This window comes from Arabidopsis thaliana, chromosome 2, assembly GCF_000001735.4.
Source record: "Arabidopsis thaliana chromosome 2, partial sequence".
Classification (NCBI taxonomy): domain Eukaryota; kingdom Viridiplantae; phylum Streptophyta; class Magnoliopsida; order Brassicales; family Brassicaceae; genus Arabidopsis; species Arabidopsis thaliana.
The window spans coordinates 833,180-849,704 of record NC_003071.7 but is presented as its reverse complement, the minus strand read 5'-3'; the positions used below and the strand labels follow the sequence as shown (position 1 = coordinate 849,704).

The window sequence follows — 16,525 nt, the reverse complement described above, 5'->3', positions numbered from 1 at the left end:
GGGACAAAAACACCAAAGCCTTTTCTTTAGCCTTCGTACAAATTAATCAACAATTTGGACATTAATACATTATTAATTAATTAACACTGTAATAAAGGAATAAATACAGTTCTAAATCGCCACCAGGTAGGTTTCATGGTGAGCTAGAGATCTTCGCTTCAGGTAAAGAGTTTTTGTTATTTCCTTTCTCTAATCTGGTGTTTTCTGGGTTTGTGTGAGAGATTCTTCCAAATCTGCATCTTGGATTTTGTCTATGTTTGATTAGCTTAAGCTTCTCTCAGACATAGAAATCTTGATTTGGTCTGATTTTTTGCAGTGTTTAAGGATTAGATAATGTTACCGGAGAGAAGAAGCACGGTGTTTTCTTCTTCTTCTTCATATCTGAATCCATCTGGTCACAATGATAATTCTTTTTTACTTCTTCGGAGAGGCAAAAAGTTTGGTCGTATTGTGAAATTGAAGCTTTCACATTTCTTTTTGTTCTTTGTGTCACTCTTTTTCTTCTCTTGCATGTTCTCTGGCCATAAACTACTCTTTCATGGTAAGCTTTGAGAACTAAAGAAAATGTCTTTCTTTTTGTTTTCTCTCAGTTTTGGAGATTATTAATTCAACACTTTTGAATTTGGTGTAGGTTCTGAGTTCTTACCTCATTTTGAGCAAAACCGTAAGCTTTTACTTTGTCTTAATGATTGAATTTGTGTAAAAACCTACTACAAAAGCTTATTGTATTAAGTGGATTTGGTTTCAAATGCAGCTTACATGAACAGTCATATGTTGGTTTCATCGGAGATTGATATAGGATTAAACAAATCCAACATCGAAAGACCACCTGGAAGCAAGAAGAGAACCAAGCGTATGGATTTTTGTATCTCTAGAGGTTTTCAATTAATGTGTTAGTGTTGGTTTCTCAACTCTAAGGCTAGATTGTTTACATATAATGCAGATTTACCTTGTGAAGTTCCACTTGCTGAATCTGCTGATCGCATACTTGAGCCTCAGGATTATTTGAATTTCACTCGGTTTTCGTTAGGCTTTGTAGAGACTGAGACATATGATAACCCTAGGTTTGGAGGGCATCAAACACTCAGTGAAAGAGAGAGATCTTACTCTGCAGTAAATCAGACAATTCACTGTGGTTTTGTCAAAGGAACTGGATTTGATTTGAGCGAAAAGGATAGGGCCTATATGAAGAACTGTGTAGTCTCTGTGTCTTCTTGCATTTTTGGAAGCTCTGATTTTCTAAGGAGACCTGCAACCAAAAAGGTTAAAACTTTATCATTTTAGTAGATATTAGCTTATGCTTTAGACTGTGTGAGACTCATCAGTCATGTGGAGCTTTATTTTGCTTTGTTTCTTTCTTCAGATTAGTGAGTTTTCGAAGCGAAATGTTTGCTTTGTGATGTTTGTTGATGAGCAAACGCTATCGAAACTGGCTAGTGAAGGGCATGTTCCTGACAAGCAAGGATTTGTTGGTTTGTGGAAAACTGTAGTAGTGAGCAATTTGCCTTATAATGATATGCGAAAGACTGGCAAGGTTCCGAAATTTCTGTCACACCGCCTTTTTCCTTCTTCTAGGTGAGGTCAGTTGGCTAGTACTCAAGCTCTGAGACTTGAATCAGTGACTTAAATGTCTTATACCTATCCTCATTTCTTGTTTCAGGTATTCAATTTGGCTAGATAGTAAGATGAGACTCACTACAGATCCTATGCTGATCATTGACTTCTTCTTATGGAGAACAAAATCAGAATTCGCTATCTCCAACCATTATGACCGGCATTGTGTGTGGGATGAAGTGTTACAGAACAAACGGCTGAATAAGTACAACCATTCGGCCATTGATGAACAGTTTATGTTTTACCGATCAGATGGTCTCAAGAAATTTGATCCTTCAGATCCTAATTCTCCTCTTCCAAGTTGTAAGTAATCAATCAACCCTTAACTTCTCTCACACCATACACATTTACTAGTTTTGTTTGTTTAATGTTTATTGAGTGTTATGTCTTGTTGTTGTTAGATGTACCGGAAGGTTCTTTTATTGTAAGGGCTCATACACCAATGTCAAACCTCTTCACTTGCCTTTGGTTCAATGAAGTTGATCGGTTTACCTCACGAGATCAGTTGAGTTTTGCATACACATACCTTAAACTTCAGAGACTGAATTCGGATAGACCCTTGCGCCTAAACATGTTCAAGGTAAAATAGAAAGAAAAAAAAAAGTATATAAGAGAGTGATCATTGGTCTCAGTTCTTTCATGAGTACATAAAAATCATAATCAACTTGGTTTTCATTTCAGGATTGTGAGCGTCGAGCATTAACTAAGCTCTTCCACCATCGCGTAGATTCATCGCCTCCTTCACCTCCTACTTGATTGATTAAGTATAGATAGTGTTCTTATGTTTCTACAATTTTTGTACTTTTCTCCTCTTTATACTTTTAGTCTAACTTTGAAGGAGATGAAACATGGAAGAGGAACCTAATTGACATTGTGTATGAGCCATTATAGTAACTTTACAGCAAAATTCACTGCAGATATATACCAAAAAAAACAGCACTGAACCAGTTACTGCTTAAGGTTAGTGGAAAACACAACTACAGTAGGGATTTTGACTGGAAAAAACTGGAAAAAAAGAAGTACCAATTCTGAAGACCTCTAATTGAGAATATGGTGAATTTTTTTCTAAATAAAAGTAGATTTCAGCTGGGAAAAAAACACACTTTTTTCAATTTTGTTGATCATATAAATATAATAAATATACAAAACATGTTGATATGAATGGGGATGTAGCTCAGATGGTAGAGCGCTCGCTTAGCATGCGAGAGGTACGGGGATCGATACCCCGCATCTCCATTTCTTTTTTGCATTTGTTTTAACATTATGTGGCTTAGGGTGTGAGTAAGAGACGTAACTTGTCGGAGAAGTTACAACTTTTACCAACGGTTACGTAGAGTAAGCTATGTAAACATATAGATAAGTGTGTATGTTGTCTTAAGTAAAAATTGTCGAGAATAATAAAGAAGTGGAAATAAAAATTGTCGAGAATAATAAAAGAAGTTTTTCCACTTTTTCATCCTTTGTTTTCTCTACCATGCTCTGTACTGGAAGCAATGCTTCTACAATTATTCAAGAGCAAAAACACCAACAAGACTCTGCTTCCGCTGGTGATTGAGCCACTGTTTGTTGCTTGCTAGATTGCCAACAAAACACTGCTGATCCAAGAGTGAAAGCATACACCAGAGGTGTTCTTTTTGTATCTTCATTTGAGCCACCCCAATCACTGTCTTGAGTAACCGAACAACTCTGGATTTTCTACACTTGTAAATTGAACTCAAAAGTTAGATGTAGCTTTGACATATCTTCAAACTCTCTTGGCTTCTTGGTAGTGCTTGATGAGTGGCACAGACATGACCCGTGATAGATAAGAGCATGCAATCATTAAATCTGGTCACACGAGCCCACAAACAATGCTTCTGAACTTTGTCGCTTCACCATATTCCTCATCTAGACCACCGGAGCACACTGCTTGGTCTAGAAACTGAGCTAAAGAAGGATTCAAGATCATTGTTATTTTCTTGCTGCTGCTTAGCTTTAGCTTGGGCAGCTGCACTTCCACGTGCCTCAGCAGCGGCTCGTTCTGCCCTAACCCTTGCTTCAGCATTTACCCTTTCTCTAGCTTCTACAGCAGCTTTCTCAGTCTTTTCTCTAGCTTCGGCTTATGCTCCGGCTTTGCTCTGTTTCTGTGAGACTTTTGGAAGCCTAAAAGGTTATGAAGTGGAAAATCACATGAATGCTTCAGTTACTATGTTGGAGGAGGCAAGTTAGTGATAATGAGATTGGTTCTGATATTAGAGCAGCTATTTTGAAGAATGGGGGTGGTTCAAAAGAATAATGGGGGTGGTTAGAAAGAAGTGTTGAAAGGACTCACAAACGTTAGTTCGCTCTTCTCTCTATCTCTCACACTCTGTTTTTGTTCCAGTTTGTAGTGTACACGTTTAAGAACTTATAAGACTACATTGATAAAAAAACTTGGAAACAATCTTACACAACACTGTCAACACACACGCACTTACACACAGTCATGCTCTTAAACACATAATTACTACATTGGAATTCTAACAGCAACACTTGCACACTACTTTGCTTTAACTAAACTTCAACCTCAAGCTAACCAAAAAAAAACACTTTCTCTTGTTTAGGCCTCAACCAAAGCTGCAGTCCTCTGTTGACGAGTCATCTCCGACCCATCTTCTTCTTCGCTTGTTATTCTGTTGCTTTGCTTCTCATCTTCATCACACTGATTCTTTCTTTTCTTGTTGCAGGTTTGATCTCCAACAAGAAGATCTCTTATTGCTAGTGGCCCACTTGAAGGTTAAAATTAGCCCATTTTTGTTTTACTTAACCGACTACAATCGGAAAATATATAATGGTAGCTAGGTCTCGTATTTCTAGGTTTCTCTACGTCTTTTGTTACTTGTTTTTTCTAGGGCTTATTACATAATATATAAGTTTTAACAGATCTTTCTTCGTTCGATCCGCAGTCATGTATTCATCTTTCAGTTCAAAAAAAAGAATCAGGCATTCATCTTCCTTAACGAATGATCTCATCGAGGAGATATTGTCGAGATTGCATTCAAAGTCAGTGGCAAGGTTTCGTTGCGTGTCGAAGCAATGTGCATCAATGTTTGCTAGTCCATACTTCAAGAAGTTGTTCCAGACCAGGTCCTCCGCTAAGCCGAGTCTCTTATTCGCCATCGCAGACTACGGAATTGAAGAAGATTACAGTATGAAATTCTTCTCATCGCCTCAGCTTGAGAATACATATGAGAAAACGTCGTCAACTCTTGTAGCAGCCGCTGAATTTCATGTGAAGTTCTCTCCAGACAAGTCAATACCGATCTATCTGTCTGAAGACCCAAGATATGTTTCAATTGGCTACGCCTCTGGCTTGATCTATAACTATTGTGGTCGATACGTGGGTAGACCTCTAATATGTAACCCCAACACAGGACGGTATGCGATCTTACCATATCGTTATACTTATAGAAAGGCGTATAGTTTTTTCGGGTTTGACCCGATTGACAAGCAATACAAGGCCTTGTCCCTTCCTTATGTAGATGGTCCTGGTCGTAGTAAAGTTCTTACATTTGGAGCTGGAGATCTGACATGGAGAAATATTAAATGTACATTATGGGATATGCATCAATGGTGTTTTGTATTTCTTAGCTCACACTGAAGACATATCTTACAGATATTATGAGTATGTGATAGTTTGCTTTGATGTGACGTCTGAGAAATTCACCTTTGTTGGCGTACAAAAGTTTTGTCTATTGATCAACTACAAGGGCAAGTTAGATGTGATCTATTGGGAGGATGATGTCGACATTCATGAGATTTGTTACTTTGCGAAGGATCTCGATGAGTATTTGGACGAAAATCTTGACGCTGATGCCACTAACGAGTTGCATGTGTGGGTTCTAGAAGATGTTGAGAAACAGGAATGGTCTAAATATGCCTACACTTGGACCGATGATACATTCTTCCATCGTCACCTTTCCATTGCTGGAGCCACTGCTTCGGGTGAAATAGTGTTTTCGATGCGCAAGTACACATCTAAACAACCATTTTATGTTTTCTACTTCAATCCCGAAAGGAATACTCTCCAACGTGTTGAAATCCAAGGTTTTGGTGAAGCGTTTAGGACAACTTGTAGTGTTCGCACCTTTGTAAACCACATAGAGGATCTTGATGTTAACGATTTAGAACAACTCAACTACATTGGGACAAGAAGATAAAAGCCCAAGCGTAGAGTCCATCAGCAATACACAGAAGATGACAAAACCTGTTGTACCTGCAAAAGAAGCAACAAACGTTAAACCAAAAGCAGAGGCGCTCCTCCTTCAAGATAGGTTCAATGTTCTACAGTCTGGATGTGATGACTAGGCTACAATACAGCTGTCTACTCTAGATAAGGTTGCCCTAGTTTCTAGATTGTTCCTAGGCTCCTATATAACAATGTGTAAGCGCCTATGTAAAAACCAAGTTGAGCTCCTCCTTCAAAATAGGTTCAATGTGTTGTTGAGTTACTTCAATGTGTCTCGTACACTCAAGTCAGGCGTCCTCCAATGGGCATGTCATTTTGTGCGCTTTATCTATGCGTTTTTTTTTGTCAACCTGATCTATGTTTCGGTTTTTCTCTCTTTAACTGGCTTTATACATCTGTTTCTTCATTTTGTTTGGTCTCAAGAACATGGTTTGTTGTTTCTCTTAGTTCTCTGTCTCTCATCTGATTATATTTGCTTTAATTTTCAACATTGTTAGTTTCTACTGGGTGAGATTTGTCCTCTGTTCTTGATCAACATCTAAGACAAGACCCATTGTTTCAACGTTTCAAAACTAAGCTAACAAGAAATTGCATGATTGAAGAACTGATGCTAATATAAAACCCGAAATGGTAGAACTGTAGGAACAGAGGACATGGCCGGCCTTTAACAAGTGCAAGTAGTTGAAGATCATTTAACAATCTAACAAACATTGTGAACTCCTCTAGTTTCTTCTACCGACGCTTCAAGGTAGTGAGACTGCTGGTTTCTTCTTTAAACGGCTGAGTCGACACATCCGATAAAGCCGGGAGCCTAGAAACACTTCCTTTCCCTTTCCTCGCATTTGGACCAATCACTTCAATCATGTATTTCCACCCATCAATCGGTCTTCTCCTACTGAATATGTGTTGCTTTATAAAACTAGCTATCTGCGCATCAAATTTCAAGAACATGCTGATGAAATCTAGAAAGTCTCAAGTTTGGTAGGTTCTATTGCAAGAGAACAGAACATTTGTATGAAGATTTGTGTGGTGGTACCTGAAATTTGCAGAAGGCAGTGCGACGATCAAATTCTTGGAGAAGAATGTCTTCTTCTCTTTGTGACATCTCCCAGAGGTTTCCATCTTGTTCCTTTGCTGTTGATTCCCAACCATCAGGCTTATTCTTCAATTCAGATCCACTCGAAACCTCTAATTTGTCAAAATCATGGTCTACCGAATCGAAAATCCTGAACGTTTTTAAGCATTGAAAGATCAAAATCACCAACAAGCAGACAGATCTTCAACCACAATCATATATAAACATAACTAAAGCATGCAAAGATAACTGAAACACCAAGGTATCCCCATAGCAATCTCTGTGACGTTTATTTTGAAACTCAATGCACTAAATGAACATGCTTGAGAGATTGTACACAAGAGAGTCACGAATTTAATTCATGTATTTAGCTAAAACGTTAATCACAGGTCTTCAAACATAAGCATGTAAGTGAAAGCTTCAATCAAAATATCACCAGAATCCCCCATAGCATTCTCTCTAAACTCAATACACTAAATGAAAATGCTTGAGAGATTGTGCATAAGAAAATCACATATCTAGCTAAATTGTAAATCATAGATCTTCAAACATCTTTGCCAAAAAAAAAAAAAAGATCTTCAAACATAAGAATGTAAGTGAAAACATACATCAAAATCACCAGAATTCCCCATAACAATCACTCTAACGTTTCTTGTAAAACTCAATACACAAAATAAACATGCTTGTGAGATTGATCGTACACAAAAGCATATCACAAATCTTGTTCATGTATTTAGCTAAAACGTTCCTTCAAACCTAAGGCATGTACTTACAACCAAATCAACACTAGAAATCATCCTCAGAGCAATCTCAAAAACAAGTCACAGAACCATTTCAAGGATTAGCTAAACCACAAAACTAGTGAAGTAAACTATAACACAAGACTGATCCAACAAAAACCCTAAATCAAAATCGAAATTAGGGCAAAAACAGAATCATTACTTACTCTGAGCAACTATCAAGAAGCCTATCAATATCATCAGCTCCACCACCAGATCCAGAATCATCCAATTTAGCTTCTTCCAATTTCTCAATCTCTTTAACCCACAGAGAAGCATGAACTCTTTGTTTCTTCAACCTATAATCCTTCTTCATCGTCTCCAAACTATAAAGCGATGATGATGATTCATCTTCTCCATCTCCAATCTCTTTCTTCTTCTCTTCTCTCTTCTCCACTTTCCCACTCTTCCCTCTCCTCTCGTCCCAATGCTCATTCATATCCTCTACGAACGCTTTTGCTTCCACATCGATTTCTTCAATCGCCGTCGCCGTTGATTCTTTTACAGGGAAGTTCACATCTCTCTCCCATGGTGCTCGGATTTTATCTGTGAGATCATCTGGTAACCAAGCTGATTCCCAAGCGTCGTTCCATTTGTCTTCATCGTTTCCAGATTTTGTGGACATCAAATTGACGAGAATCGATGGGAGATTGAAACGGGTATGAGAAATTGGAGATGTAGTCGTCGTTCTGCTGATCAATCCTACTACACGATGAAGAGAATTCATCTTCTCAGTGAGAGTGGTCTACGAAAATGGAAGCTTTTCTACAGAGCGATAATGGCGTTTGCTGAGTAGAGAATAAATCAAAACTTAAAACCCTGCGAGATTTAGAGTAAATGGGCCTTAACATTATGAGGCCCAAATTTATTGTAGTTGGGCTTTGCTTAGAACATAACATATTTCTTTGTAGAAAAAATCGAATTGAGAGGGTGATACTGATATGTTGAAGAAAGAGGCATCTTTAACTCTTTCTCTTTTTTGTCAACCAATATTAATTAGAACTCAAAATCATGAGAATATTGTTTATATATGTGACATGATGCTGTTCGATACAAATATTTCATACTAATGTGTCTACTTTTACATTTACGCTACGAAAAAATAAAGATAAAGAAAATTTAGAGAATTCTGCTAAATTTTTTATATTTTTCTATTCTAAATATTTTATATTTTTCTAAATATTTTATATTTCAGTTTCAATTTTTGATTTCTAGTATTTATATCTATGTCTATGAGATTTTTACATGTCTAAAATTTCAAGCATAACATATGCTAGTGATGTCATTGTGTCCGAACTTCGATTGAAATCAAGCAGTACACGTGTGTGAGTTGTAGACGATAAAGTTAAAAGACATTAGATAATCGTATATAAGAAAAAATATCTAAATAACAAAAAAAAATATATCATCAGAAAATTAGAAACACTAAAAACATATTACTTTGGTTATCTTGTAATTAAGAAATTTTAACTACTCTTTGAAAAAAATTTACTTTGGTTAATGTTACTTATACTATGAGTTGTTCCGATTGGTAAAATACTAACTTAGATTGTAATATGTTGTTATCTTCACCAAAAAATCTAAAGACCCTAAAAGCTGAAGGAACTAAAACAAGAGTCCAAAAACATTCTTAACAAAAAATTGTATAACTTGCAAGCAACAGATTGAGATATCTTAAAGGACACATCTATAAAGACATAACATTTGCCCCTCCTTACCCCAACAAAAAAACAAAAGTGACACTTTTTTGTTTGTCGTCATAAAATTGACAAACACTTCAAACTCAACGTTGTAAAGTGACCTGTAAAATTAAAGAAAGGTAAAGCAAAACAAAAATAGAAAAAGAATTAAACTCAAAAGCAAAACCGTGAACAAAGACCAAAAAGATGGCAAGATTATTAGAAAACAAATTTGATTAAAAACACATACAACAATGTTAACCAGATCTGGCAAACTCTAAAAAGCTTCAACTTTTAACGAACTTATTATAAACCTGTTTCAGTTTTTTTTTTTCCTTTTTTTTTTTGGAATCTCCTTGGGACTTTTGTCTGGTTTCTAACAATACAGAGATGATTGTATTCAAATTGAAAATTTTGTAAGGGAAACAAATAAGGAAGAAGAAGAAGAAGCATAAAGGTTGGAGCGTGGGACCTTCAATGGTGTCTTTTGACTTGTAAGCTAAAACCCATCAACAAGAATCTGGAGGGTCTTCAAATGGATAGTCGTAGTATTATGAATGTGTGTTCTTTTAGCAACCCATCACTGCACAATTGTATACGAAAGTAGGAGAATGTTTCCTGTCAAGTAGTGTCCACTGAGGTGGACCACCGTCGCTCGGTATCCAAGAATTTAGCTCTATGAAACCACCTCCTGAGCACTTCGGTCCACCAATAACAATTAACCGCTCTCCACAAGCTCTAAAAGCAAGTCCCCATCCGTTTACCGAGCCAGCTCTTTCAGGCAATCTTCCAACAGTTAACCACTTCTTATTCTCCTTATCGTACTTCCTCACTTCCATATCGGCGTGATCAGCAGCGTATAATTGGTTATTCACAACCGCAACAAGAGGCGGTGCTTCCGCTGCTGGTGACATATCAGCTTGATCAGCACGGCTTCTTGGAGGCGACAAGTCAGGGATTTGAGTCCATTTCTTGGTCTCCAAATCATATTCTTCACCGCAGGTCAAGCCTTTAGAATCAGCACCACCGATTCCTCCAATTACATAGAACTTCCCGTCCATAAAAACTCCCGAACACATCTTCCTCGGTTTGTTCATCCTTGGAAGAGTTATCCAAGTTTGAAGCTCAGAATTATACATTTCCGCAAAATCAAGAATCTTTCCCTGGGAATCACATCCACCAGCGAATATAGCAATCTCTCCAAGGCTCGCGGATCCAAACAAACACCTCGGAGAGTTCATCTTCATACCAGAAGACCAAGAATTAGTGAGTAGACTGTATCTGTATATTACATGAGAAGAAAAATCATCTTTTCCTAAGACAAGCAGGTCCGTCCCAACGGCCAGAGACTCCTTATCTGCACACATGAAGGTAACACTGGAAGGCATAGTTGGCAACTGCATCCACCTTCTCTCAACAGGATCAAACGCAACCCATTCCAAGAGCTGGCAAGAGAAGTAAACCCAATGTTCAACAAACCCGTTTTGTCGCCTTAATCTATAAATCTCTCCACTCTTTACCAAAGAACGGAAATTCCGGTTCAAGGAAGCAATAGAACCATAATCAGACCTCGAGCAACGGATCAAACAGTCGATCGAATTGTCCCTCCCAATCTCATTGATAAGAGAGTGAGAATCCGAAGAATCACCACCATTGTCATTAAAATCAGATTGCTGTTCTTGCTCCTGCCTTGATGATGAGCCATCACCAATAGCAGCATCAGCTTGCTCCTCCCCACCACTCAATGAATAGTCAGAAGAATCGCTATCATAGATAATCGAAAAACCCATTAATTTAAGTGATTTGGTCTGTCTAACCTCACCAACAACCTCCAAAGCTCTTTTACCATTACCGAGGAGCTTATCATCATCCTCTGGATACATGTAAGAGTTAGACCAGTTTGATTCAGAAAGACGAGAGCTTGAGAAAACCCTTGTACTCAAACACGAATCTGGTGATCGATCTTCCAACATATCTTCCAAAAACTACAAATTTTCAGATCAATCCCAATCCCAAACCCAAATTAACAAGTCTTCAAATTTCCGAATCTAACCAATCACCTAATCAAAATCGGTTCATCAAGCACACGTAAAGTTTCCAGCTTTATAAGATCCAGATCTCCAGATTCCAACCCAATTTCACAAAAAGGGAAAAAAATCAAACCCGGAAACTCAAATCAGCCGATCTGGTTCATGAATCCATCAGCTGAAGAGAAATTAAAAATTGATACTTTAGAGATAAAATCAAAAGGGGTTTGGTTTGTTTGATTGATAATTAACAGATTATTATAATAAGCAGAGAAACGAATCAGAGATTGGAGAAGAGAGACTTACGAGATTTGGGGATTAAGAAGAGAAAATTATAATAATAATTAAGAAAAGCTTAAGAGAGCTGTTTCTGTTCTTCGCGTTTCTTCTTCTTCTTTCTCTGTCGTCTCTTTTGATTCGAGAGCGAATCAGAGTGAAGCTTTGGTTTCTCAGAGAGCTCAAAGTTAAAATCTTTTGAGAGGAACAATTCTTTTTTTCTCTCTCTCTCTCTTGTTTATTCCTCTTTTGTTAACTTTTTAATTTTAATATGCAAATTTTAATGCAGTCAAATAAAAAAATTTAAACGGAAAATCAATTTGACTAAATAATAATATTAAAATTAAAAATTAAAAATAATAATAATAATATTTAATTTCTTTTTTTCATTCACCAATTATAAAGTTGAAAATTAAGAATTACTAATTAGAGAACCAAAACTATATCAACTAACGCAAAAAAAAAAAAGTATATTAATTTTGGGTATTTTTCCAATAAATTAGATTTGCTTTGGTTAGCTGTAAAAAAAAAAGAGTTTTTATTTTTTGGTTAAAGAACCAAAAAAAGAGTTAGATTTGGTTTTTAATTCACATTTAATGTCTTTCTAAATAAATCTGGAGACCTAAACCATTGTTTAGCTAGTAGAAAGGCCTAATCTCCTTTAGAGATGTTTTGGTCCAATTTTCTAAAACAATATAAATATTTTTCCAATTTTTGCTACTGATAAGGATATTTTATATTCTGGATAATTGATATTTTATGGAAAATTAACTAGAAATATATAGTATTTTTTTCTTTTATGAGCGTGAGGAAATCAGGAAAAAGAAACAATCTACTTTTCAGAGTTGAATGCACAGATGTTTCAGAGTACTTCAGCTGTTAAATTTCAGTGGTCAAAAGGAATTTAATTACTTACTGAAAAAGTTGTTTACAAAATCCCACGTCATTAAATTTTCATTTCTTTTTCTTTTTTTATTAACACCTCTATATTATGAAAGTACATTGTATTTTGAAACAAATAGACAAAATCATAATAAATGATAATATATAGAAAATGTCAGTGATTATAACCAAACCAAGTACTTGTTGTTGTTCTTTCACGAATCAGTGTTAGTGTTGTTTTATAAAAATAGTACAGTAATGTTAGTGTTGTTTTACTTTTTTTTTTTTTTTATCAATCATAGTGATTTACAATTTGGTTAAGTATTGTAGTCGTGTTTAGCAGTTTACCGATTTTTTTTAGTTCTAAGACCATTTTTAATGATCATATTGTAGATATACAAAAAAAACATCTATTTATTTTCAAGTTGTTATATGAATTTAATTTGTAATTTTAACTGTTGATGGTCGTGTCTTAAAAATTATCAATTAATGGAACAATTAAATGACATGATTAGAGAAAACTACCAGAACAGGTGGTTAGAAGAAAGAAAAAAAAAGGGGGAATTTGATATTTTAATTACTTTTTGCTTATATTTATATTTGTTTTTTATATTTCTATCACTTTATTATTCAAACTGTCAAAATGTTACCAGTTATATATAATTTTTAACCTCATTATAGTATCATACTGTCATCTTTTATCACTAATTTTTACTGTTTTTAACCTTCTGTTTTCTAACCATCTTCTCCAAAAAAAAACCTGAAGAGTAATTAGCTGAGATTGCTAATTTAATGTGATACTATTTTTGATAAGATGGTATTTTCTATGACTGAAGGCAATCAAAATTGTAGATTACCTGAAAATAACAAATGTGTTTGTCTAGCCAATCGATTAATACATATACAACTATTTTCATGTAAAATTTATTATATGTGAGTATTATTTGTTAATTTTTTGAGGAGAGACTTATTTACTTAAAGTACATTTAACATCATATACCTAAGTTTTACATCAAATAAATACACATTTATAAAGTATATAACGCGGGTAACCAAAATAAATTATCCTCTAATTGTTGGCTTAGCGCTAAACATTTTTTAAACGTTTAATTGTTGGCTTAGCAATACGTTTAACATTATGTGGTTCCGTTAACGATCGATTAACTGTTTTTTATACTGTATATATTTTCAACGAATTGTACGGGAAAGAGAATATTTGTTAGATCAGGTTCACTGGAACAAGTAAGAATACGAGAAAGCTGGCGACGAGTAATCTAGGGCCATGAAACATGTGACTATGCACGTGAGGCTGTCTATACATTATCATGTCACTATTATGATGTTTTTACATGTTAAGTACGTTTATTATTACTATTTCAACAAGTGCCATTACTGGTTAATAGCATTTGTGTATAACTGCAGAACTACTGATCAGGTCAATTTCCCTTTGCGAAATTTATGCACCAATGAAATTTGCCATGATCAAATCTAATGTTTAATTTTTGTTATTGATATGATCTTATAAAGTAAAAATTAAAGGATCGACACAATTTGATTACATATCGTGCCACTATAGGCTTTGACCATCGAACGAGGCCATTCTTATCCAATCAAGAACGTAACAGGCACGTGTGGGTTGTGTGAGAGTAAGTCTTATATGTCCCATGGGAAGTATTATTGGACGGTGCATGCTAAAGTGATTTTACGACTAATCCAAGATCCATCTTTTAAACCAATCTAACTTTATTTACTGTAGCTAGTCAATATTATCTTCCTAATGTCTCGTTCGTTATAACTTACACGAAACCGTATTATCCCATGACATTCACGAAACAATTGTTCGACAAAAACAAAGGCATGATGTCGAGAACCATAAACAACTATAGTACTCTTTTTTTCTTCATATATTTCAAAAAACAAAGCTAATGTTTCATCTACCATTAACCTAAAAACGTATTGTCATCTATTAATATGTCTCTTGAATTTGATCACATGTTGTTTGCGATAGCACATAGTCTCGATGTCCGGTCAACGAGACGATGTTCAGGGGATGATGCATTTTTGACTCAACTTTGTTATAATTGGACGTAGCTTCCGAACTTAATTAGTCGAGTTAAGGTTTCGCATATACTCCGTTCTATATGAACACTCTATATATGCACAAATCGGACCCAAAAAAAAGCAAGATGATGTATTGGTTTTGTTGGGACAATTAAATGACACAAAGATTTTAGAAAAAAAACCATTACAAATATATGCACAAACCATTGTTGCTTTTTTAAAAAATAGTCCACTTTTTAAATGATTTAATGAAGTGAGTGGATATAAGAGTTCGTAAAAGAGCTGTCTCCACGTGACGTGATTCTTTTTTATTTCTTCACGTTCTTTCCACATTTCTATCTTTCAATATCGATGGTTACATTCTCAATAATGATTAATGACCATTATAATTTTTCTTTATCAACTTTAATGGAGTTATTATGTGAAACAGTGTAAGCCCCATTCTTATGTATATATGTAAATATCACATTATAAATTATGATCTATCGACAGAGAACGACAAAATTGCCAACCAATCACTAAGTTAGAAAATTAAATTTATTGTAATAACGCATCTCTTTTTTTTTTTTTAAACATATAGTTTTTATATTATTAATATTTGAATTTGTCGTTTGAGAAATGACGAAGGAGTTATTTTCAGGCGTAAGCATTTGACGTGCTCGACGTTAAGGAGATGACGTGTTAAGTTATGGTACATATGTTTTTTTCTCTTTTATTTGGGTCATAGCCGCGTTCAACACGTGCTTTTTGTCAAATGTAATTACATGATTAAACTAAAAAAACTTATTACTGTTTTTCAATCAACTTATTAACCTTGATCTTTTTTATAACAAAATAAAAATAAAAATTGGCACATGATCAAATCATCAATCTCAAATAAGATAAAACCAAAGGTGTAATAAGGTTCATTTTTTTGTGGAGAAACCGAGTCAATGCTACCAAATTGCCTATATAGGCTTGAATTTTATGTAAATGCTTTTTTGAATGGAATAATCCGATTTTTTATTTTATTTTTTCTTATGTAAAATTATAACATGGTATAGATAAAAAATTTGTTTTGTAATAAGTGATATTTGGTCTAACGGCGCGTATGTATAGTTCTTTTACAAAAGTGAGTAATAGTGGTTTTCTGGTTCAAATACTATTGAGAATGGTATCAGTTTTGATGGACAACAAGTGTATGAGACTCGGCTATAACTTCTCAATTAACCATTAACCATTAAAGAATACAAAATTTGGATTTTCGACTATACTTTGGTTCGGATACATCATACATGCATGCACACCATAACAACTAAACTCAAAAGGATTTGTTTTTGAACTTTTGATGATAAGAAAAAGAAAAAAAAGATGGGACATAAGAGTCATGTACACGTGGATAAGGAAAGGAGAAGAGAGGGACAAGGGAAGAGATGGAGAAAGAGAGACGTAAGTATTAATTCAATTGTGTGCCCTATTAGCTTTCATTTTCCACAAGCAAGAATAATATTAATAATTATGTATCATCTTTGCATTTTTGTACCAATACATGATACATTTGTTAGGCACACGTCTTTTTCCTTTTTCCTCCTTTTTATTTCTAACTTTCTTCCTTTTATTCGTTTAATCCGGCTCTATCACGTTAACACACATATATGTTATATCATCTTTTTACAAACATGTTTACATTAGTTATTAGAAAATACATATACTTGTAATAGTGACATTGGTAAGAAGAACTCTATCACCTTCACAATCACACACATATATGTTATATAATCTTTTTACAAACATGTTTACATTAGTTATTAGAAAATACATATACTTGTAAATAGTGACATTGGTAAGAAGAAAAAAACACTATTAAATAGTGAAAAAATGTTTATAACTCTCTTAATTAACATTACTTATTATTGCTAGCACCTAAAATCTCCCACAAAATATTT

At 34.9% G+C, this 16,525-nt stretch overlaps 4 protein-coding genes and 1 non-coding gene across 8 annotated transcripts; 3 read left to right on the top strand and 2 right to left on the bottom strand.

The window, feature by feature from the left end:
- The first annotated feature begins 1 nt into the window (after position 1).
- Positions 2-2,566, top strand: AT2G02910 (transmembrane protein (DUF616)). Of its 2 annotated transcripts, NM_126345.4 has the most exons (9): positions 2-162; positions 317-541; positions 632-664; positions 755-853; positions 944-1,263; positions 1,364-1,575; positions 1,661-1,917; positions 2,016-2,194; positions 2,296-2,566. In NM_126345.4, exons 2-9 carry the CDS (start codon positions 334-336, stop codon positions 2,368-2,370), a joined length of 1,383 nt encoding a protein of 460 aa, NP_178393.2. In that variant the 5' UTR covers positions 2-162; positions 317-333; the 3' UTR covers positions 2,371-2,566. The 2 variants fall into 2 exon arrangements, with proteins under 2 accessions (NP_178393.2, NP_001325113.1); NM_001335148.1 differs by having other exon boundaries at positions 2-541.
- Positions 2,567-2,777: 211 nt separating this feature from the next.
- On the top strand, positions 2,778-2,850 carry AT2G02900. Its single transcript has one exon. It is a non-coding gene; the product is annotated as a tRNA-Ala (tRNA).
- A 238-nt stretch (positions 2,851-3,088) lies between these two features.
- AT2G02890 (F-box family protein) lies at positions 3,089-5,792 on the top strand (the record flags this gene model as incomplete). The annotated part of the gene is made up of 4 exons (NM_126344.1): positions 3,089-3,161; positions 3,506-3,817; positions 4,539-5,180; positions 5,224-5,792. 4 exons carry the CDS (start codon positions 3,089-3,091, stop codon positions 5,790-5,792), a joined length of 1,596 nt encoding a protein of 531 aa, NP_178392.1.
- Positions 5,793-6,075: 283 nt separating this feature from the next.
- Positions 6,076-8,459, bottom strand: AT2G02880 (mucin-like protein). The gene is made up of 3 exons (NM_126343.5): positions 7,843-8,459; positions 6,858-7,047; positions 6,076-6,748 (listed from the first exon to the last, which is right to left on the bottom strand). Exons 1-3 carry the CDS (start codon positions 8,400-8,402, stop codon positions 6,554-6,556), a joined length of 945 nt encoding a protein of 314 aa, NP_178391.1. The 5' UTR covers positions 8,403-8,459; the 3' UTR covers positions 6,076-6,553.
- An 847-nt stretch (positions 8,460-9,306) lies between these two features.
- On the bottom strand, positions 9,307-11,904 carry AT2G02870 (Galactose oxidase/kelch repeat superfamily protein). 3 transcript variants are annotated; one of them, NM_001035882.1, is made up of 3 exons: positions 11,688-11,865; positions 11,415-11,559; positions 9,552-11,339 (listed from the first exon to the last, which is right to left on the bottom strand). In NM_001035882.1, exon 3 carries the CDS (start codon positions 11,325-11,327, stop codon positions 9,924-9,926), a length of 1,404 nt encoding a protein of 467 aa, NP_001030959.1. In that variant the 5' UTR covers positions 11,328-11,339; positions 11,415-11,559; positions 11,688-11,865; the 3' UTR covers positions 9,552-9,923. The 3 variants fall into 3 exon arrangements, with proteins under 3 accessions (NP_178390.1, NP_001030960.1, NP_001030959.1); NM_126342.4 differs by having other exon boundaries at positions 9,307-11,559; positions 11,688-11,894; NM_001035883.2 differs by having other exon boundaries at positions 9,471-11,904.
- Between the last annotated feature and the right edge of the window lie 4,621 nt (positions 11,905-16,525).